The 23606-nt window shown below is 39.5% G+C and overlaps 1 protein-coding gene across 2 annotated transcripts in view; it reads right to left on the bottom strand.

Moving 5' to 3' along the window:
• Nucleotides 1-3657: 3657 nt before the first annotated feature.
• The window catches only part of tsc22d3 (TSC22 domain family, member 3), a 36164-nt gene continuing 16215 nt past the window's right edge, over nucleotides 3658-23606 (bottom strand). Inside the window, exons 1-3 of one of the 2 annotated variants that reach the window (XM_014987310.2) lie at nucleotides 6361-6728; nucleotides 5915-5966; nucleotides 3658-5343 (exon numbers count right to left, since the gene is read on the bottom strand). In XM_014987310.2, coding sequence (XP_014842796.1) covers nucleotides 5080-5343; nucleotides 5915-5966; nucleotides 6361-6485 — 441 coding nt within the window. In that variant the 5' untranslated portion in view covers nucleotides 6486-6728 and the 3' untranslated portion in view covers nucleotides 3658-5079. Of the gene's footprint in view, nucleotides 5344-5914; nucleotides 5967-6360; nucleotides 6729-23606 lie in introns of those variants that run through there. The other variant, XM_014987288.2, reaches the window with a different exon arrangement.

The following is a 23606-nucleotide window of genomic DNA, read 5'->3' as shown; positions in this document are numbered from 1 at the left end:
TGCAACAATAAATATTTAGCAGTTGCTTAATTTACTCTTTATGTTGACATTTTTAGCAAGGCACGCAAGTTGGGAATGGAAAACAATCTGACCAAATGATTCCCCTGCATGCAAACCCAACCACTTGGAGCCAGAGCCAGTCTTTCCCTGCACCAACCCCAAATTTCCATCTGAAACTGATGTGTATTCAGTATGCGTGTGTATGCGTTGCATAACTTCAGTAATCCAGCAGAAAGTCCTCTTTTAGCTGCCTAGTTTCATGCGGCCTAAAACTTAAACTCACAGAACCGTAAGTGAAGATTTGAGTTTCTGCATTTCTTTTAGGAGAGCATTGACTTGAGAGTTTTACTTACTAACAAAAGAATACGATGTCTTCCAAAAGTATTCGTAGCCCTTGATCTCGTCCACGTTTGCACATTCCAGTCAGAAACATCTATTCGTTTGAATTCAGCCGTCTTGAGTCTATACACTATACTATTCCCTTTTTGCTGCAGGTATAGAGGAAAGTCTTTTGGGGTTTCTTCTGGCTGCACTTCAGAAATGGTTGCCTTTTTTTTTTTTTTTTTTGCTTTTCTAAACAAAATCTTTTAAGCCTTGATCCCAGCCATCCTGTGCTTGTTCTCTTGTATCAGATTTTCCTCCGGGATTACCCTCCATTTAGCCTCATCCATCTTGATAAAAGAGCTCCCAATGCATGATACTGCCACTACCATGCTTTGGTTTGTGATGTAGGCTGATGCTATTTGCCCAGAGCAACTTCTTGCACATAATGGCTTTTGTCTGACCAATCATCCACCCACAAAGCCCAGACTTTTAAAGTACTAAACTGGTAGTTTTTCTGTAAATAGATTCTTCCACCTGAGCTGTGGCTCTCTGCAGCTCATCAGAGTCCCTGGACCTTTGTTGTTCTATTCCAACTAATCATCTGATCATCTGTCAGTTTAGGTGAACACACATTTTCCAGCAGATGTGCAGCAGTGCATACTTGTCGCTTTCATACCTCACTGTTCATATTTAAAAAATTGTAAAACCTTTTATTCTTTACCTTACACTTCACAACTATGAGCCAATTTGTGATGGCCTGTGTAGAATATCTAAATAATACACTGACGTTTGTGATTGTAATGTGACAAAAGGGGAAACTATTCACACGTCGCAAAGCCCTGTCAACAAGAAGATGTTCAAAACCAGGGGTGCCAAAGTCAATTTCAATTTTGTCCACATCAAGATCATGAGTGTCCTCAAAGGAACGACTGAGGCAGAATGCATTAAGAAGGTTAACTAATAACTAAAATACTGTAACTTTCTCTGCATTCAGTTTTTATAAAAATTTGACATTTAACATTGAAGTCATTTTATATTATAAAAACTGATTTGATTTGACTGATAAAATAACATTTAAGCACACTGTTGTGAAGTTTTATCAAGGTAAGGTTTATCAACTAAAGGGCCACAGAAATAGTTATGGTGGCCGGATGTGGCCTGCAGGCTATGAGTTTGACACACTCGTTCTAAACTGCACTTGGTATGATTGTTGATGAGTGTGAGAAAGCGTTTGATATTTTGGAAGGGACCACTGAACTTTGAATATTGTGGAAAAAAGTTTGGGCTGATTTCTTTAGAGTATTTTTGCACTTCCATTTTGACCTGGTTTTAAGAAGCTAAACTGAATTACGCTCACCATTTACCCAATGCGCTTTCAAAGAAGCTGCAACGGCTGTGAAACATGGCTATGTGGCTATGGTTAAGAGACGTCTATTTTCTCGGCTGTATTTTTTGGTGTTATGTCACATATGAAGAATGCCTGGAAACTTGTCATCAATCAGTTGCAAATCAAAGGCCACTAAAATGAATCGGGAACACACTGTTTCGGAACCAGTCTTAAAATAGAACAACAGAGCAAGCAAAGTAATAGCTGAAACCACAGTCCTAATTGTCTTCAGGCTTTTCCTGGGCCTATTGGCTTGCCGGCTCTAGAGCCAGATTGAATTTTTCCTTTGCGGTTGAAGCTGTTTTTGCTATTAACATGAGTGTGATTAAACTGGAGCACTGCTTTCTGTAAATAACCCTGAAGCCTCTTTCACTGATAGACTGACCAGAAGTATTTTGTGTGAAACAGCCAATAAAGGCATGACTGTTTCCTCTTTGTTAAATAATTAATGCAGCCCTCATTTAAAACTGCACACCCATCCTGCCTCTAGTGGAATTCAGAAAGTGACTGAAAGCAGAGGATGCATTGATCTGGACCATCAGCTGCACAACCAAGCAGTTATTCTGTCACAGAACACCTGAAGGAGACCACAGATTTTAATCGGCGGTGATGAGTCTCAGGCCAGAAGTCACCTTGTTTTCAGCAGTAGATGGATACGAGTCTAGTCTTCACATCAGGGAAGCCACAACATATCTGGTTACTCACAGGCTGCCAGCTCGACTGAAGGGAAATAGCTACTAGTACAAAGTGTTTTTCCCCTCCTCTGCAGATTCCAGTCCATAGGCAAACTAGCCATTATTACCTCACTATCATTAGTGGTTGTGCTGTTTTTGACTTTTGGGCGGGGAAAACACTTACATAACGATTAAACACAATGACTAAGAGTACGAAATGTGTCTTTTTCAAGTCTGATGAGACGACCTCAAGTTGCTTATTTTTGCAGGAGGAACCATGTGTGGCTAACTGCGCTACAGTGTCAGGTAAAAGTATTCATATTTTGTCAGAAACAGTTTTGTTTTGACATGTGAAAGATCAACACAGGAAACTTCGAGATGAACGTAATACATTCTTTTCAAATCGTTCAAATATGGAAAGGATGGCGTGTCTTTTTTAATCGGGCACCCCCAAATGTTATGAAACTCACTGAAACCACATAAATAGAGATTATCTGCATATCATATAAAATCAACATGAATGCAGTCGTTCAGCTTGTTCAAGAACAAACACCATTAAGACGAACAAGGAACACAGCAGACATGTCTGGGATGAAAGCTGTGGAGAATTTTAAAGCAGGGTTGCCTTAGAGTATTTGTCAGATATTGGGACAACTCTCAATTAAGAATCTTTCTTTCACAGATGTTGAAAGAAAATCAAAAGTATTCCCTGCACGGTTGCTCACAATCCATTTAGGACACATGTGTGACAAGGGGTGCTTTAGTAATGCGAGACTAAATTTGAGCTTTTCTGACATACATGCTATTTGTGGAATAAAGCCAACACACTGAAAACACCATGTCCAGCAGCATAATGCTGTGGTCATGCTTTGCTTTAGCAGGGGCAGGTGATGTAATCAGAGCAGATGGCAAGATGGATGGAGACTGGGAGAAAAATATGGTAGAGGCTGTAAAAGACTTAAAATAGGCCCAAAGAAATTAACACAAGAAATTCCTTCTGTGATGCGTTTAGAAATGTGTAAGCATTTTAAAAATATGTTTAAAATGTTTACTTCCGGATAAACATTAGGGGGATTTCATGTCTCATCCTATTAAGTGTCCTCCAGCAAAAACAGGTCAAATTTAAGTGTTAGCTTGTAAAAACCTTACTTACACCTATTTGGGTTTCATGAAGACGACAGGACAAACTGTATACAATTTGTTAGCAGTTAAAAAAAATAATGCATCATCTCATTATGATAGAATTATGAGCCAAAGACCAACAACATGATATATTATGTAAACATACGGTTTATTGCAACTGTGCAGTTGTATCCAAAAATTACAGTGGTCAGCTGTTTCAGGGATACTTTATAGCAACAAAATCGTAATTTTTACAAAACAAACAAAATTTAGCACTAGCTATGAAGAAGACTTCTCCCTGTGAAGTTTTACACATGGTCCTCATTTGGTTAGCTTTTGTTGTCGTATGAAAATACGTCTTTGGTAGCTGGGAAAAAAAAACAAAAAAAAAAAAAAAAACGACAACAATAACCAAAGTCTTGTCAGAAATGCGATCATCGCTCACAGGCACTGTTGTCGTGCCATTGTTTTCAAGTTGCCATCTGAATAAGGAAGGAGACCATATACTGGACGGCACTACCTACAAACAAAAGGAGTGCATAGGCTGCTAGAAACGCAGCTGTCTGCTTGCAAACCATCCTAACAATATTTACCTCAGAGACATTTCATCTGTTTGTACATTGTAGTTAAACAAAACAAAATGTAAGATATGGACGGACCTGTAACAAAGACAGCTTCTGAAAGCCTAGTACACTGCTCTTATTGTACAAAACAGCTGATTTTTGTTCTGAATTTAACAAAAACAGAAGATATAGCAGAATTAATTTCACCCCCATAAGCAGCAAGCCCCGACAGCAAACAATATGAGTCTACATGTTTTATGAGATATTACAGTATTCTGTTAGTTTACTGCAGCAGTTCATCAGCTTGGATGGAGAACATCGCGTTGAGCTCCACCTTTGTAGCCTTAGCTTATCCTGTGTATTTTCCTTGTTATGCTTAGGATGGACAGGAACATGGCAGCAATACACTGTAGGTAGATCAAAAGTCTGTATGTGTCTGAAATGTGCGGTTGGAAGTCCATTAAAGTATTTTGAGATGAGGTGAATCCACACCAATGGGGCTGTTCTTGTTGAGACTTGAAGGACCGTCTCAGATGGGTCTCCTCTGGGTTATGAGGGAGCGAAGTCCCAGCACTTTCCAGGTTAGCCCCTGCAGGGCAAGCCCAATCAACACCTCCTTGCTCCCCCCACTTCCTCAAGAGAGGAAAAAAGGACGGTGCTTTGCTGGAAGAGTTTGGCTAGGGAGGGAAATCCCCCACCCTCTGTCTAGGCTAGTCTGCCCTTTCTATGCTTAACACTCATGCCTACGAAGAGAGACTACGACAAAGAGCTGGATGGTACACAGGATGGGCCTGACATGGCACCAGTTTTAGAGCGTCTCTAGTTCTGGTTTTGTGCTCATCAGTATCAACAGTTCATTTGAGTCCCATCAATCATTTACAGCACCGATGATTCTTCTTCGATGTCCCGAAGGGGTCTCGGTGGCGGCGATTTGGTAACGCTTACGTTCAAAAACGAGGTCCACGACTGTAAAGACAAAGTGGCTCTGCCCGCCCCAAGGCAGAGCCACTTATACAGCAGAGCCAGTGCTGTGGCTACAGCTCTGCTGCTGGTGCTGTGGCACTGGGGTCGCCTGGACGTTCTGATTATCCAAGAGCACATCTGTCGGGATGCGGGACTGGAACTTCTCCAGCTGCTCCGGACTGGCCAGGTTCTTAAGCAGGTAGTTCTCCCTCTCGAGCTGGTTGTTCTTCTCTGCTAGCTCCTTTATCTGCTCTTTGAGGATTTCCACCTCCTCACGCACCGCGTACATCAAGTGGTTCTTGACAAGATCCTGTCATTCGAAAAACAAGAGATGGATCAGACTCAGAATAGGCATGGAAAAGAAAATCTTGCAAGACGAATGAGTTTATCACAGAACTAATGCATGCATTTGGTTTGTCTGTTGAATTTCTCCTCAGTTTTTCTGAAGGGTATTATTACAATTAAGTTTCCATATTATGAACCGTGTCACTTCTAAGTATTGTTTTTTTTTTCTTCCCAGGACTTGTCTTCACCTCCGGAGGAAAAACATGTCTGTACTTGTTGCTCACATCAGGGGATTCCCACTACTTTTATCCATAATTAGTTTTAGATATTATTTCTTGCAGATGCCAGTGGTTCTAAATGTCCCAAATAATCATTCTAGGAAAAAGGTCACAAGCTTATTTACAGGGATAAACAGCCCATATGATGTGATGAATGAATTCTCTGTTTACACATTATGTCGAGGTCAGACTGATTGCACTGTCATGCTGTGTCCTGTATAGACCAGCCATTATAGTTTGTCCTAAAAGATGCATGAGTCTCCTGTATAACCTTTCTGCATGCATTAGCATTGTGTTTGGTGTTCATTGTCTGCTTACCATGGCCTGCTCGATCTTGTTGTCAATGGCCACCACGCTAGCACCAGAGGCACTGCAAATAAGAAGAGAGAGTCGTAAATTTACAGCTCATAAACACACCGATAACTTCACACGCACTGTTCCTTCCTGACGTCACACCTCTGACACAGGGAAATAAAAAAAAGCTCCCAGAACAGAAAGGGAAAGAGATCATCACCCAGCTGTAATCTGAGATGGCTTTTGTTAAGCGCGAACTGCACGGACAAGTTTGCGACTCTTTTCAGATCGAGTACAATCTAATAAGAGTCACTGCATCGTTATCAGCGCCAGCTGATGACACGCAAAAAGTGGCGAGGTTGATCTTTCAGAGAGTTTGTAACAGTAAACAGTAAACAGAGGGCGGCTCGGGGGTTACAGTAAACTCGCGTCGGTTCAGTTTCATTCAAGCGCCAATCGACAAAATGTACCTGTTGTCAAGTTTGACCGAAACGACGTCTCCTCCGAGCAGCGAGGAGAAGAAAGAGATGGAGAAGTTGTGAAGCTGGTAGACTGCCACCTCCATCGGAGTCTTAGCGAACATCTCCGTGCTCATGTTGAGGACCACACTCGTTTGGATGATGCTTCTCGCCACGATTGCGACTTGGTCGGTCACCGAAGTGAGTCAATAAGTGAGGATCCGGTTGGGAGGATTCGGTTTGTTTGGTTCGTCGAGTTAGTAGCGCTGCACTGACTCCTCTTGCTCTCTGTGAAGCCTTAGAGCTCAGTGCTGTGTCAGGGTTATATGTCAAGCTTCGCCGGTTTGTTCGAGCGACTGTCTGTTGCTATTTCTGCCCCGAGCCTGTATTTGTAAGACTGGTTTCGTGACGCAAGCATACATTATGCAAATGAGCTTTAGGGCTGGAGGGAGTGGAGAGGAGGAGGCAGAGCTGCTGTTGCCTTCCAGGACTATCAGAAGAAAGAAATCACTAATGAGCCATATTTTTGGGTTCTGATAAATACACCCCCCTCCTCTGCTTTTACATAATGCAACAGGGTACACTTTGTTCTGTACGGTCCATCATGTGTCTAATTCACCCCGATATCTTTTGATATGTATATAAGCTGTTTTATGAGGACCTGTTCGCAGTCATTTTCCTTCTCCTGATTGCTTGAAATGGAACAGGAACAAAACGATCACACATGATTAAGTGTGAAATGGTTCAATGCTACAGAAAGGTACTTTATAAACATTTTTCACATTGGATAGTGGATATCCGGTGTATGCTTTATTTGTACTCAGAAACTTTTCAGATGTTCTTGAGAGCCAAATGACACAAGCGTAATCCACTGCGATTTTAAAGTGTAATCAATGCATTATCATATTTTTATGCAACACTTCAGTTCTTACACAGAGCAACTGCTTTCACTGAAAGACGAAGCAACCTCCTGGAGAACGACTCCTAACATGAGGCTTTGAACGCAGCATCCCAAGTGCCCGGCTGCTGAACTTCAGTTCTTTTTCAAATGCAGATGCGTGCATTTAACCCACAGACCGAGATGTGCTCCAATTCTAACCAGCCTAACATAACAAAATGAACTTTTGATTACGCGTCAACAATGTGCTGCCTTGAATGCTTGATTTGATCAAATGTCCCATGCGCTGCACATTCGTCTTAATGAAATCTGATTCTCACGTGAATTGGACAATAAAATAGGGTATTTGTTAGAAATCCTTTTATGTTTTATTTTTATTAGATTTCCACTGATTTGCTCATGTGAGCTTCTTGTCACGGTGTTATTGATTCGCTGTGCGCAGAAATTGTTGTCGTCAGTGTGATTCCGTGATAACTTGGCATAGTAATGACAACATGTTGTCCCCAGGCCTTGACCTACAAATTGCTTATCAAAAAGATCTTTGGTGTGTTCTGCACCATCCAAGCACGTGCACACCTACACTTTATTTAGGTATTTTTCCATATAGTTTGGTAAATTTCCTCAATTTAAGTCTGAACTCGATCGCCCTCTAGTGGTGAGAAAGTAAGTTACACTATACGCTATAATGTACATAACACAGCCTTCTTTTTTCCATCTGGGTTTTTTCCAGTCATCCTTTGGCACCCAGTTTCAACTTGTTTTTCTTTCCTCGATTTTTAGAGCTCTTAATACATTTACCTTATAATGTTTATATGTCACACTGCTGGAATTATATTTCTAAAGAGCACAACAAAAATGTCAGGGATATTTTAGTGATGTAAATAAAGGTTATTATGTCTGCAACAATCACCTCTATAACGGTGCAAACTATAAATAATCACTCAACAAGCCTTGCTCCCTGTTGCATGACCTTCTGCACTTCTGGTAGCATTTTGAACTTGTTACCACATGTGACGCAATTGCACCAAGTCTCCTCCAAACTGTAATAAACAGATTGTGGGCAGCAGTACATGCTGATATAGCACACAAAATGTCAACATATTTTTTTTCCCACTGAGCAACACCTGAATGTGTTGTTAAATGCGTTTATGATCTCTGCAAAGTTTAACAGATTTTATGTCATAGCCTACAACTACGCAGCTGTGTACGCTTTTGTTGGTGTACTTTAGTGATACTGTATCAATTATGAGCCGGAAATATTTTTTTGGAACACCTCTGGGCAAAACATTTTGTTCTACTACACAAGGAAGAACATTTGAAGTTATTCAGTAACTTCCGTGGAATTTTTCCTCTGAACTCTGAGAGCCTTTCATTTTTACTCTTTCATATCCAATCGAATATAATCGGGTACTTTGTAATACAATTATTTGATATTTTGTTAAATTAATCAGTAGTAAAGCCCATACAGTCAGAGGAAAATGACTACATTTACAGAAATATGTATACCCTTTTTAACTTATAGGTAAAGAGTGGAAAGAAAATAAACGTTTTTTAAATTTTGTCAACAAAAACAATTCCGAAAGACGTGTTGTTTTATTTATTCCGCCTCCCGAATCAATATTTTGGCTCAAATTACAGCTGCAGGAACTCTACACAACAAGAGGCACACATCTTTGTGCCGTTCTCTTTTCAAAATACTTCAAACTTACTCAAGGTCTGGACTTTGACTGGGCCATTCTAGGGCATAACTATGTTTTGTCCAAAATCCTCATCACATATAATCCTGTCTGTAACTCCATTTATCTTCCCATCTACTCTGAGCAGTTTCCCTGTCCTGTTGAAGACAATTATCACCATAGTTTGATGCTGCTGCCACTACCATAGATAACAAGGTCGGTGTGTTCAGGTGTGTGTTTTTTTTTTTGTTTTTTTTTTCAAGCACACACAACATTTTGCATGCTTTCTAGCAAGTTTTGGTCTTCTCAATACACCTTATTTAAAATGTTTATCATTTTATCATTACAAACTGTGATTGGCCAGAAGCACAAGCACTAACTTGAGATTGAGTTCTACTTTGTAGACAACTGCAAACTTTAACACTGTTCCACAACGGACAGATTGTCAAATTATGCAACTATTGGATGACATATCACTAAATTCTGCCATCTGAGCAACAGATTTCTGCTACTCCTCCAGAATTATTGTGGACCTCCTTGTTGCTTCTCTGATTAATACTCTCCTCTCTTCAACTCCCATGCTAGTTTGCTGTGCTCCTTGTTTTTTCTGACGTTGTTTGGTCACTGACATTGCACAAAACACCTGTGTGGCCTTCACGGAACAGCTGTATTTCTGCCAAGAAAAATCTACAAACACATTGATTCTATTACTACTTGGATGACCTTGTAAAGCGGCTGACTGCACTAGATTTTATTTAACTGGAACACAATGAAAGTAATGAAAAGGAATGCACAGAACACTTTTCAGATTATTATTTGTGAAAAACATATTTAATAATTTATGTCACTTGTACTTCAGGATTGTGATCTACTTTGTTTTGGGGAAAAAACAAATATGTTTAATTCAAGTGTGTGGTTGTAAGATGATAAAATTATGAAAAATGTGAACGGCATGAATGTGTGTAGAAATTCTTTTTGGCAGGAGTCGCACTTCTAGCTAGGCTGAAATTCAGTCTTCAAAACATTTCTTATATGTACTTTGGTGATCAAAAAGATGAATGCATAGACTTATTTTATTGCTTTGCCTCCTTTCACTCTAAGTTTCAGAAAAATAGTGAAACAAATCTTGACAACAATATGTTTTTCACTGCATAAACAACTTCATTTAGCTTGCCAGCAGCCTGTTTCTAAACAGTTTTATGTGCCACATAGACATAATTTTGTTCCTTCTTAGCTGATAAATTTCTGATAAACCATTGGTGCCTGATCACATTTGATGCATGCCAGTATCATTCAGTGAGTCACATTACAGCCAGACCACAGTTTCCATCAGATGTCCAGAGTTCCAAAGCCAAACATGTTATAAAATATTGTTCATATGCAATAAAGGCCGAAGAAGAAAGAGGGCGAGTCATGCTGCCAACTGTTAAGCTCTTGCCACAAGCAACATTTCTGAGTTTTGACACACCAGTTTCAAGATGTACGCATCAGTAACTGCCAGAAACGCAAACTGTTAAGTCAACAGAAGATGTAAGCAAATAAACAAGAAACAGGCACATTGTTTTGAGCTTGTTTTTCTGGTCATCTTCCTCTCGTTTTCCATAAGTTTGTAATGTATGCCGTAGTGAAAGTGTGGTCCAACAATGTGGATAATCGCCACAGGCTGCAGCCAGAGGCTATCTCAAAGGAAGCCGATCTCAAAGGAAGCTGTCCATGTGGGCAACAACACTAGCTACAAACACTGAATACTAAATGGTCTCCATAAACCAGCACACCCACAGGCAGTCATTACCACGTCTCCTTCAGTCTCCTGAGCAACAAATAACAAGAAGGTTTGCAATTGTAACATTTCGACTGGCATAGGAGTTCAGTGTCCTTTGCTACTAATGTTACATAGATAAACAGGAAAATGTGCACATTTGTTTTATTAATGCAGCACACTTTTAGAAATTAATAAGAGCTTTGTTCAGCATTCATTAGTGTGGCAACACATCACTAAAGCTGCAGTCATATTGTTATTTATACTTATATAAAAATCGATGTTACATGGAACCAAATGTGAGGAACTTTAGCAGAATTGTTTTAATGCCATAGTCTGTCACCTCTGAATTATGTGTGCTTCTTTTGATAAACCTCTGTTCTGAATAGTGCATGTGTACTGGAATCAAGAGTGTGGCATTTAGTGTTCTGCTGTGATCGGACTCAGTTTGTTGCTTTTGCCTTTCTGTCATTATTTCTTTTTAGTAATTATTTCATATTATAATTTAGTCACTGATCAGCCAACTAAGTCACATTTACGCAAATTCAGTTGCGGCGATGCTAACCAGTTTTGACTCTCCCTAAAAGAAACTACAACAGTTTGGCTTATTAGGTGATCAAATTATAAGTTCTAGGGCAAAGCTGGTCTTATTCAAATAGAAGGCAGGTATCTAATATTGTATCAGGGTACGACAATGTGCATGATATTAGGGCTGCATGATATTAGGAAAACATTTGATATGTGATAATACTGGATAGCATTGCAGTAGCAATATGACTTGCGAAAAACATTTAATTAAAAAGTGTTAATATCTTTCTGGTTGGGGTTCAAAAAGAACATAGACCCCAGAAAATAAGTAGATTATCCAGCAATTGGAAAAAATGGTAATCTATTATTTCCTTCTTAACAACAAGGTGTTATTGAAAAAGTTACTCCTGCCTGGCATCTGCTGTTTTGGCAGTTGCTTAATGACTTGACTATCTTCCCAGCTCTGTAACTTTTATGTTGCATTAAACAACTGTTACCAAGAGGCTTACAGAGCTTTAATGCAAGATAGTTAAATAATTATATTGACACCTAATATACTGATAAGGTACATGTACAGTGCAATCTTGCCTAGTATAAAGAATTCTAAGTTATTTATTTCTGCTGTTTAACTGGAATAAAATCTATGTTGTTTTAGTAAAAAAGAAAGACAGAAAATATCCACCCACAACTCAAGATCTCTCAGTCGCTGACAAATTACATATCTTCCGCTCCATTCATGTGCTAATCTGTCTTTGTCACTGTCACTCTCATGGCACCATCATGCCAAATGTCCTGCTCGAAACAAGACAAATTACTTTCCCCTCCTCTGCTGTCCTCACTTACCGGCGATCTGGCCTCTTGAAGAGACTCGGTGAGTATGGGGGAGAGTAGCTCACAGTTCTGTCTGGAAAGCTGAAAGGGAAATGTGGATGATAATAAAAGAATCTCTGAGGTGGCTCGATCACCTGAAGAGGAGTCACAATCCTAGGAGAGGGTGGCCTTGCCCCAGAAGAGGCAACTCCAGTGGGACACGTCTGGGACTGTCCCATCGTGGTGTTAGTGACTGTCAGGGCTGTGAGAGGCTCTTGGTCGTTTTCACACTGTTCTGTGGGTGTTTGTACCCAGCAACTGTTTCCTCAGGGCACAAAGAAGCAATTGAGCAATGACGATACCTCTGGCTCTGCAGCCATGGCTCTAAGTGCCATGCTCAGACTGATACTTGTATGATGTGACTCCAGTCTAGTGGAATACAATAGTCCTAGACACCCAGCGAGGGTGACAGTTCTTTGAATTGGGGCCAATTGCTTCATGTATGCAATGCCTGAGTATCTCTCTCAGGCAGACAAAAGAAGATACTTTCTCAAATTGCAACTTCAGAAACGAATTGCCATGCCGTTCTCTTTACTGTATTTTAGCAGTAGTATTAAAGCTCGCTCAAAGTCCATGTAAATATCGCAAGCTTACCAGGAACCTGCTGGGAAACTGAAATTGATCAAACAACAGCTGACATATCGAAATTTGTTTGCAAGCAAAAGCAAGCTAAGACAGATTAATGACACTAATTGACTGTTATGTAACATTTTACATTATGTATGTGGTGTTAAGGAAATCCTTCAAAGTTCTGGGCTTGCCCAATGCATAAATCCTCTTTTGTCTTCAGGGATATACTTGTTTGGAGAGTCACTGCTATGGAAAAAGAGCTCTAAGCAGCATTACTAAGCCAGTCTTGATATGACAAATTGTACGCCCCTTTCCAGTTTGACAGCTTTGCATAAATATCTCACATCTCATTTTAAGCTTAATCCTGTCTGCTGGCAAGAATGTTGTGACATTTGACATCCCAACTGTAGTGCAGATAAGTCTGGTGTTAAAGGTAGTCATGTAATGTAAAACTGGATTTTCCATTCCGTGGAGCATCTGTCAGATTTCTAGAAGCATCCTGTAATAATCTTTTAAACTATTCATTATAAAATTCGAGGTAATTTACAATTACAAAAAAGATCAGTAGCACTAAACAAACACTTTTGTTTCATTGACGCTTAAGCTTCACTGCCATATGAAAGCAGAGTAATATTTTTTTATTTCCTTGTACTTGCTGAGTTTCACAGTCACTTAGTTCAACCAGTTCTTGTAGAGTTGCCATCATACTGAACTCAAGTTAGTATTTACTATATCAAACTGTATTGTATTGAGTCTAGTTTTTAAAAGTGTAACTAACCCCCCCTCTGACCGCTAAACCTCGACCTGGTAGAGTTTGGAAAATTACAGCAAAGTGGGCGGAGCCAAGAGACACCGCCAAGCGTGGAGATGAGCGGAAGAGGTGAGTGGGGGTGTAATGGCGACAAAAGAAGTTGTTGTCATCTTAACCTATTTGTCCTATATTTATCAATTTTCAGACTATTTTTCCCCAAAAGAATAACTAGTGGTAGATCTAGCGACTCTTCTTCTGTGTTGTTTAAGACTTTTATTGTGACAACGGTCTGCAGCTTAGCGGCAGGAAGCCTGAGTGTCCTGAGTACTTGGGCCAGTGAGCCATTAACCGCCATTAGCTTCTCCTGCTTCCGAAGGTAATGGAACCAGTCTGACACAGTCATTCGTTCAATACTATACCTTCCCCAATAGTCAGAGCAGAGCAGATCCACTTCACTCCGTGTCCACATTGCAAATAAATCCCACATTTGTAACACTGACCAATGCCCGCCATTCGCCATGGCAACGCTCCTTACTACAACTCCTGACTTGCCACCAGGGGGAGAAAGAAAGAGGTGAGGGGAGAAGGAGAGAGATTCTTCTATTCTTCTCCTGGACATGTATGCCTTGGATGGATGTGTCATTTACATCAGTTACTTTTTGTCTTAAGTGTTTGCTTATATTCACTCAAAGCACACTGAAGGACAGCATGTGACCATCTCTGTTAATTTCCTTATCTATGTTCATCACATTTCCAATAGTAGTTCATCTTAATTCAGGTCTGAACTTGAAATGGACTTGAAATACGTCTATCCAAGAACATATACTGGTTGGTATAAGTTGTTTATTTACAGTCTCTCCTAAATTAAACGTAATAAGCAAACAGTTTTCATTAAAGTCTGCATTAATGCATGTACAGTACCATAAATTTAGGCCTTCAGCAAAAAGGACCTTTTGCTGGAACTAAAGGAGGGGCAAAAAGAAAATGTGGCAAATGTCGCTGTGATCAGTATCAAAGCTTGGGCACTTTGTAACAGCAGACACCAGGATACGTCTCAACAGAAGTCAGGTGTTTTTAGGTCACATCGTAAAGAATTACCCAGCAATATCCACGGATATTTAAGTGTGCACCGCAAGTCAGCTGTCAGAGTTGGTGTGAAGGTGTCTACATCTTATTTAAGCTACTTAAGCCTGCATCATTTGAGTAATGGCTCTTTCGAGCTGAATGATGCACAAAAACTAATTAAGAAGGAAACCAGTCAGCTACATTCTGCATGCTCCTAGTCACCATGTGTTTTACTGCAAATTATGTCATCTGTTGAGTGTCAGAGAGTAATTAGGATGAGCAACCTGGGTAGGTTGGCAGATGCAATGTTTTGTTCTGAAAACAAGAATCCTGGGGCATGCACAATATTTTGCATTCATATTTTACCAAATGAAGATATCGTTGAACAAAAAGAGATAAGAACTCTTGATGGGATATTCTTTTTGAAAGAAGTTTGTTTTTTTTTTTTTGTTGTTTTTTTTTTTGCTTTCCTTTGTGCATTTTTCTACATATCTTTTCTCGTGTAGTTTTCTTTCCCATCGTATCTCTTCTTATTTTTTTCTCCGTCTTGTTTCTGGCTGAGCTTGCAGCTGTGTGACCCAAGTCACCAACAACTGGAACAACAGTGGAGCAACTCAGGCCCTCGATGTGCCGCCCCCTGGCGTGCGATTATGTGCTTAGTTCTGTTTTTGTTTTCCAGTGTGCACGCTGATGCACGGTGCTTGCCGCACTTTTGTATGCCTGCGTGGCCTGCTCATGCACGTCCCACTTTGTCAGCAGGATCTGGATTTAACTGGATGATAGGCACCCTGCTAACGCTCACTGTCAGTGTCATCCAAACACCGAGTCGTTCCCACAGACTCCTGCAGGCTCCTCTGCTGAGCCTTGAAGCTAATCCTTTGTCACCTGTGAGATGACGATGGAGTCGTGACTAAGTTCCCATGGATAATTTTAAGTCACTGGCGGTCATTCTGATGACAGTCACACATTTCTGCAATAAGACAATGAACTGAGAAAATTGGATGTAATAGGTTGTTTGTCTGATGGTTTTCATTAGTTTCATGCACCTGGCAACAAAAAAGCTCCACCATACGTAGGACAACTCACTGGAATCAGTGACTAGTCGTGGCTTCTCCCATATTAGCCTGAGGATGTTACGTCAGACTGATCTTTGCCAGCAACTCAAAGTGTGTTATACATCTCCGACAAGACCGCAATAACTCAGATCACACAACTGGAGCTCTAAATTATGACAAAGATGACAAGTCAGCACATAATCCATCAACTGAATGTATAGAAAGTATTTTCATTTAAAAAGCTGTCAGATGCAATCTCATCAGGTAATATCATGTTATCATAGAAAGCTGAAAAACTAGGAAATGAACATTTGGAGTGTGCAAAACCGAAAGAAAAATTAAAAGCAAATCTAGTGTATTAATCCAAATACCCTTATTTTACACATGTGGTGCTTATTTTTGAAATATCATAAGTCAACTTCAATACTCTCATGTTGTTTCTGCAATAATCCCATCCAACACTGTAAATTCACTTCTCCAAATGCCACCGTGGCTTGTGTCTTATTGACAAACCTCATCAGACTTTGTCTAAACTTATCTTCTTTCCTAATTAATTATCTGAAAGTAATGAAAGTCTTTCAGCAACACACCTGTTTGCAGAAACATTTCAGTGAGAGTCAATGGAGTTTTTTTATTTAGTTGTCTTTTTGTTATTCTGTGCAGTTGTCTCTTATTTTGAATACAAAGTAGAAACTTTTTTTTTTTTATTTAAATCATATTTAATATGTAGTTATGGGATTTAAATTTCATTTATTTATGGCATTTTATGCTTCCTTTGGGAGATGTGACCACTTAATTATGTTTAAGCTTAAAGCGAAGCACTAAGCCCAAGAAATAAAGCTAATCAGGGTTCACACACATAAACATCTGTAAATTCAGCCAAGCCATAAAGGTGCTTTTAAAATTTTCACCATGAAAAGACACTTCTGCTTCCTATCACAAGGGAACCTGATATAACATAGTGCTGCTGTGAGGGAGTACAAAGGGGGACTCGAGCCTATTCAGCACCTCTCGAAACGCTCTCTTTCAGCAAAAAGTAAAGATTAAAACCGTTGAACTATTAAACAGCGCCGGGCCGATCAGGTCCGAACAGAAAGGCACAGTGAGAATCTCACTCCGAGAGCAGAGCTGAGGCCTGAGAGAACATGATGACTGCAATATTTCCACAGCCTGTCTGCATGGTGAGAGGTCCCCCACCAGCAGGGGACAGCGTGAGACAAACAGGGACAGATGTGAAGACTCTTGAAAGGAAACATGTTGATTTAGAGCAGAGGAAAGCTGGAGGCAGCTCTGTCTACTATAAAAGACAAACTGAAATGTGTGTCCAGCTGCCGCCCACCCAGGCAGGTACAGTTTCTGAATCACATGAATATGACTACAAATAAATTTACTTACTTTTGATTTCATGGGGGGACGAAATAATTATTCTCTTAATAGCATTAATATTTGATCAAAACTGGATTAGAGCATATTTTGCACATACATGGCAAGTAGAGTTGGATGAGCATCTAATGTTTGTTGCTTGTTTCTCTGACTGAACGATTCACTTTATCTCAACAAAACCTACCCGGCGACTAACCAATATGGTTGATAGGTGGTCTTAGAGCAGATCCCGTTTACCTACTTAAATCTCTCGAGAGAAATTTGAATTTAGATGAATGGACAACAGTATGTGTTGTAAAACAAACTCGTTTAAGTCACATTTCAGAGAATTTATCTCTGGGAGTCAGTTAATCACGATCATTGATAAATCAATTCATTTCCTCCTTTCTGATATGATATTGAGCTGACAGCTCCAAACATCCTGCACACGTCGATGTCATGAATCCTTGAAGCACATTTTAGGATTTGCACAATTTCAGGATCAGACTGAGAAACATTTGAACCTGCAGCAAGAAAATCCAACCGTCTGATATTTCCTACGGTAATGGTATGACAGTTGTGACAGTCAAGATATAGTGTGGTGCTTTCACTGTCATGTTTTATTTTTCTGCAGTTCAGTGTGTGCTGGGTTTAAGATGGCCTATTATAGCAAAGAGCGGAGTTCTTGCACACCTCAAAGTCTTAAATTTGAGAATGAAAAATGTTTTATTTCTGGGGGTTTATTTTCTTCTTTTCATTTTCTGCATGATAAAAATGGAACAAAGAGTAGTGAATGCAATGTTTTTACATTTATCTATTAATAATTGGCATGCTTTATCTTTGATTTGCCTCATAAAACCCCGATGTTGAACATTTTACCCTCTGACATACTGACTGAATGAATCATTTTACAAGTATTAATTGCATCCTAAGTCAGAATCAGCTACGAGTCATTCTGACAAAGCAAATGTTTCTGTTCACATGTGTTATCATTTCTAATACTAATATGACTTAGCAGTTACTGTAGGAAGCATTAGAGGTGGAACCAGTTTGTCCATTGTGAACTGTGATTATAGTTTAAGTTCATGGAAAACTCTTGATCTGAGAAGAAGAATTTTCTGTTTTACTGTGAAAATGCTGCAAAATTAGTGACTAAAACTAGCTAAGGGCTGAAATTATGTAATTTCTTACTTGGAATTCTTTAAGCGTCTTTTCCATTGAACAAACAGGAAATGCTGGCACTTGAAGTCGCTGCTGACCTCACAATCGCTTACAACACACAAGACAAACTGTCTGTAGATGCATCTTGGCTTATTTAACACCCACACACACAGAGGGTAAACAAATCTGCTATCACGGTCATTTTAGGCTCAGGCTGAAGCACCTCCACCGTGTACACAAGGGGTGCAAAGTTCACTTTTAAAACCAGGGAACATTCTTTTATCTGTTCTGCACGCACACTTCGTGCAGGTACACCGATCAGTTATAGCCCAGTGCAATTGAAGTTGTGCATTTAGGCATGGATGTCAGCAAGATTTCCAACAATGCATGAAGGCAAAAAGTACAAGAGTGCATCACGACACAATGACATGCGTGCGTGCAAAGAATACATGGGAATGCAAACTAAAGATCAACAATGCATTCAGACAAAGTTCAGACACACATTTAAATGCAAACACCCCAGTCTGCCTTTTCTCTGTCCATGTTGTTTTGTACCTAAACTTAACTTTGTGCTACATTTTAGCTCTTCCCAAACTGTGTTTTTATATATATATATATATATATATATCACAATAAAGATCTTAAAAGTATGTATTTGGTAATATAATAATTAATGGTAGAAGAAGTGGAAATGAAGCAAAATGGCGTCTGGACTTGTCTCTCACATCGGTCAATTAAAAGAAATCATAACAAAATCGAATGTGCCAGCAGACAAAATCTCTGTTGCAGTGAAAACTGCTTCTGACGTGACACATCTTATCAGATCTGGCACTTGAGTGAGAAAATGTGCGTAAGAGTCGCTTATTGTTTTGAAGAAGCGCAGATTTCCCCACGTAAGCAGTATTTGGCAGCCAAGGAGCTGTCATTTTATCTCGACGCTGAAATCACCAAGATCCTGCTTTGATGTATGAGCTTCGCACCATGGTGGCAGTGTGTCTGTTTTAAGCTGACACATCACGGCAACAGAAAAAGGCACGGAAATTGCAAGAAAAAAAAAAGCAACTGCATAGAAAATGTTGATTTTTTTTTAAGTCCTGAAATGTGGAAAGAAATCATAAAATTAGAGAAAACATGACTCAGAGAGACTCACTAGATAAAATGTGAATGCACCAGAATGCTCATCCAGGGTTGTTCTTCTTAAATACAAAGTGGAATTACTGTACCCAATAAAAATATATGTGCCAGCTTGTTTGTGAGCCATTATCAATCATTCTGTCCACTAACCAAAAGCTGTTTCAGTTTATCAAATCTGAAAAAAGACATAAAACTTTCTAAGTTATTACTACTTATGCAGGCTAAGCGTGGCACTGTTAAATATGTCACTAAATTGTTAAATAAATGTTTATGTTGGAGATCGTTTAAAGGAATCTGGAAAACAATTCACTACACAAAAAAAATACATTTATTAATGATTATTTAAATGTATTCCTGAAATTCGTTTTTTTTTTAAATTGAGCAAATATTTAGTTAGTAACATTGTATTTGTCATATGTAAAAACACAAAGGTATTTTAATAATTATTCTCCTTTGTTGCATCACAAACCCTTATCTGTTAGCCTTGAGCTTCAAAAACACTGGACACCGCTACCATTGTTAGAGAGAATGATTCCTTTGGATTTGTCTATTTGATCTGCAAAGTGATCATTTCTGATTTATTATTTAGTGACAAGCTACAGCACAGATATCACACAAACATAAAATAATTATATTTAAGTAACTAAGTAAGCTGATTTAAATTTGTTAGTTCTTTAATTCTATTTTTCATAAATGATTATTTAAAAAAATATTGATACAGTTTCGATTGTTTTTATGTGATATATTGACATTTTAAATAGAATAATACTGAGCCCTTTAAACATGTTGCTTCCTGTCTGCCACATATTTGTCATTATAACTGATTCACTCACATACTGTAAAGTAAACCAAAGTCTGTTAAGTAATTTTGAGGAACTGTGTCAAAGTTTGAGGAACTAAAACAAAATCACACCTTTTACAGGTTCTTTAGTAACTCCCAAAATCTGCACGTACACACAAATGTGCATTCACAGTTATAATTATAGGCCACCGTCTTTGTTTTCTTGTCTTCCTGTGATTGATTGCTGTCTTTAATGCTTGTGGTTTTTTTTGTTGTTTTTAGACTGCTACAAAGGTGTAAAAACAACCAAATGCCTCAAGGCATCCAACAACCTTTCCAAAGAAAACCTTTGCAGATTACTAGGAGTGTGAAGCGCTTGATGTTTTAAATACCATTTAATTCCAAACATTTTTAAATCAATTTTAAAGTGTGCTGCTTTTGACTTGCCATGCAACTTTTGTGTCTTGCCTGCCACCTTGTGCACAACCGTTTGTCCTGCTGCCTCAGCCGTGCAGCTCTTTAGTCGGGTCTGTCTGGCTGCTTCTCTGTCTCTGTTCTCCCCGTCTGCACAGCTCAACTCCTTCTTTAACAGCCGGTATTAATATTATTCCTGTCTGTCCTCATTGTCCCTGTGCATAATAAAAGCCTCTCTGAGTGATGTGCTTCAGGAAAGCCTAACCTCCGACTTTGTCTCTAGATAATTATCCTGTCTCTGACCTGTCTCGTCACATACCTAATTGGCGCCTGCCGTACGACTCCACCTACATTTGGCCCAGGTGTTGCTGTTATGCAATGGGAAAGACTCGAAAGTGTTAGGACCTGGCATGAGGGGACACAAGTGAAACAAAGTCGGCCTTGTGGACAATGGACTTAGATATTTGTATTTACTCTGCAAGTGTACCATGTCGGAGCTGTGTTCCAGATTAAAGGTGAACACACCAACGAGGCTGCCCGGTCATGCCCTGCTACCCTGGTGTCAGAAAGTGAAAAAAAATAACCCCCCCCCCCAAAGACATGAATAAACTTGTAGATTTTTGCTCAGACTAGAGTAAATTAGAAAAAAAAAATCAATCGAAGATAAGCAAACCTGCATGTATATTTGTCCGTGTGTGTTAACTAGTGAATTACATAAAGACCTTTTTTTTTTTTTTTTTTACCACAATCGCTGATTACAAAGAAATGCTGCAAGACATGCACATTTCTTCACATCCAACGCCACTCTCTGTTTGCTTAAAAGAACACAATGCAACTCTGAGCCAACGCAACTGGAAATATGCGTTTCTTAAAGTTTCGTTTTATTCCCAGTCCTGTTCCAGATCTAGCACAGGCATGATGAGGCAGACAACAGACGTCAAACCAGTGTATCGCTTTTCACCGGAGCACAGTTCACAGAGAGCTTCATATCATGAGGGTTGAGCGGAGCATGACCAAACACCAAAACAGGAAAATGCAAAAATGAGGAAGAGAAAGGACGAGGAAGAGGAGGGGGGAGGGGGGGGAGGAGGGAGGGGTTTCACAGCTGTTGTTCGGCGGTGTTTCCTCTGATAGGAGATGTTGGCTGTACTCCCAGTTCTTTAGGTAAACTACCAAAAAAAACATGGTTACCTCAAAGTACAAGGGGAGGGGAAACAGGGTGACTGGGGTCATGCTAGTTTGTCAACATAGAAATTAAATGAGCTAAGCTCTTGAAATAAATAAAAAAAAGAATTTCTGCATGGAGTTTGGCACAATCAACTAAAGATACTAGGCACTTTTTCTTGTCAGGAGGAAAACATCCACATGTGCATAATTTTGTAACATCCCACCCTATTAGTTGATCTTGATCTAAAGGTGGAAAAATGTTTTACTTTATGACATCTATGTTGCATGTGTACCAAGCAGGCATTGTTGCACATGCTCAACATGATGCTGTAGAATAAGTTTTGCAGACATCTGCAAAACACGTTAGCCTCTTATCCTGGGATCAAGATGATAAGAAGAATCTAAGTCTTTAATCTGTCCCACTGGATGTCTCAATGTGTCTGTGGAAACAGGTGTCACAGCCTGTTTTAGACTATCACTGCAGGCCAAGAGTTTGCACAATTACTCCATTCTATTCCCAAGACAATTACGATCATGGACAATGAGTGAAACACGCATCGATTCCCAGAAGTGGCCGCCGGGGAAACAAACTGGCGACATTACCAAGATTCTGCAGCGCTGGCATATAAGATTAAAGTGCCTTACAAAACTATTCACACTCCCCAGAATGTGGTGAATTACCACTGACCACATCGTTGTAATTTATTCCGATTTTAAGTCTAAGAAAAAATATACACTAAACTAAAAAGTTTTTGTCTTCAAAGGTTTTTGTTAATAATCTTAGAAGTGCACTTTTGTTCAGCCCCTTTAGTCAATACATTACAGAACCACCTGTTGCTGCATTACAGTTGTAATTCTACTGTGGTGTGTTTATACTAACTTTACACATGATTAAAATTAAAATTGTAACCTATTCTTCTTTGTAAAATAGCAGAGCCCCACTCTGACCTGCTAGGGGGTGAACCTCTGCCAAAATATCCTCCAGCAGCCTGCAGGTTTTCTTCCAGTACTGCCCTGTAGTTGGCTGCATCAATTTTCCCATCGACTTTGACTAGCTTCCTTACCCCCCGAAGGAAAAGAAAGAAAACATCCTGACAGCACACGTGGTTCTGCCACCAGCAGCATCTTAAATGCTCACTCCAAGCTGAGTGTCTAATTTGACCAGCTATTAGTCTCAATCTGCTTCAATAAAATGTTTCACAGGAAGAATATGTCTGTGCAAGAAGGAGAGGAAAAGCTCCCCGAAATCGAATTGCATCCTAAGAGGTGCTCAGGGAAGCTTTTCAGGTGCAAACAACACTCACGGCACAAGAAAGCCTTTGTCTAAACCTGATATCTCCTCCTTTGCGAAACATTTAAATTTGAATAGGTGGAAGTATCTTGCTAAGCTCACAGCTTCGCTTTTCTTTTTATGCTTCCTAACTGGCAGAAAAGCACAGAAAAAAAATACTCTCTTCCCATTGATATGAGCTACAGTAACTTCCTTTCTCTCTGAACCACCAGAAAGAAAGTCTGAGAACAAAAACAGAAGAAAACCCAAAAAGCCCTTGTAAAAAAAAAAAAAAAAAAACGTGGTTCAAATAACACTTTCATTCAAGCTGGCTACTCAATGGGCAATATAATGAACAAAGCTATTGAAGGGTTGTTTTGCCAACACAGTCACACAGTTTTTCGGTGTGTTTGTTGTGTAACCTGTGGTGAGAACAGGGCAGCCTTGGGAGCACTCTGCCATTACAGCACATCTACACATCATTCACGGTTGGAGAGTCAGAACATTAACCACGGCTCGTCCTAATCCAAGACAACCCTCATCACTCATGGAGTGATTGCTGAACCGGTGAGAGTTTTTTTTTGTTGTTTGTTTGTTTGTTTTTGGTTTGCCCACTTTTTCTCTTAACATCAGTTCATCAACAAAAAGACTACACCTTGTTGATATCAACTTTAGTATCAGCATAAAAAAACAATCAGAACATTCAAAGGGTCAGAACATTCAAAGTAAGGGTCAGGCCAATCTTTGTAATTGAAAACAAAAAATGTCAACATTTTGTCACATTAAAGCCAAAGTGT

This window comes from Poecilia mexicana, unplaced genomic scaffold (assembly GCF_051168715.1).
Source record: "Poecilia mexicana isolate PSO_F unplaced genomic scaffold, ASM5116871v1 scaffold_10, whole genome shotgun sequence".
NCBI classification, from domain to species: Eukaryota; Metazoa; Chordata; class Actinopteri; order Cyprinodontiformes; family Poeciliidae; genus Poecilia; species Poecilia mexicana.
The sequence above is the reverse complement of the archived record's forward strand: the minus strand, read 5'-3'. Positions and strand labels throughout refer to the sequence as shown.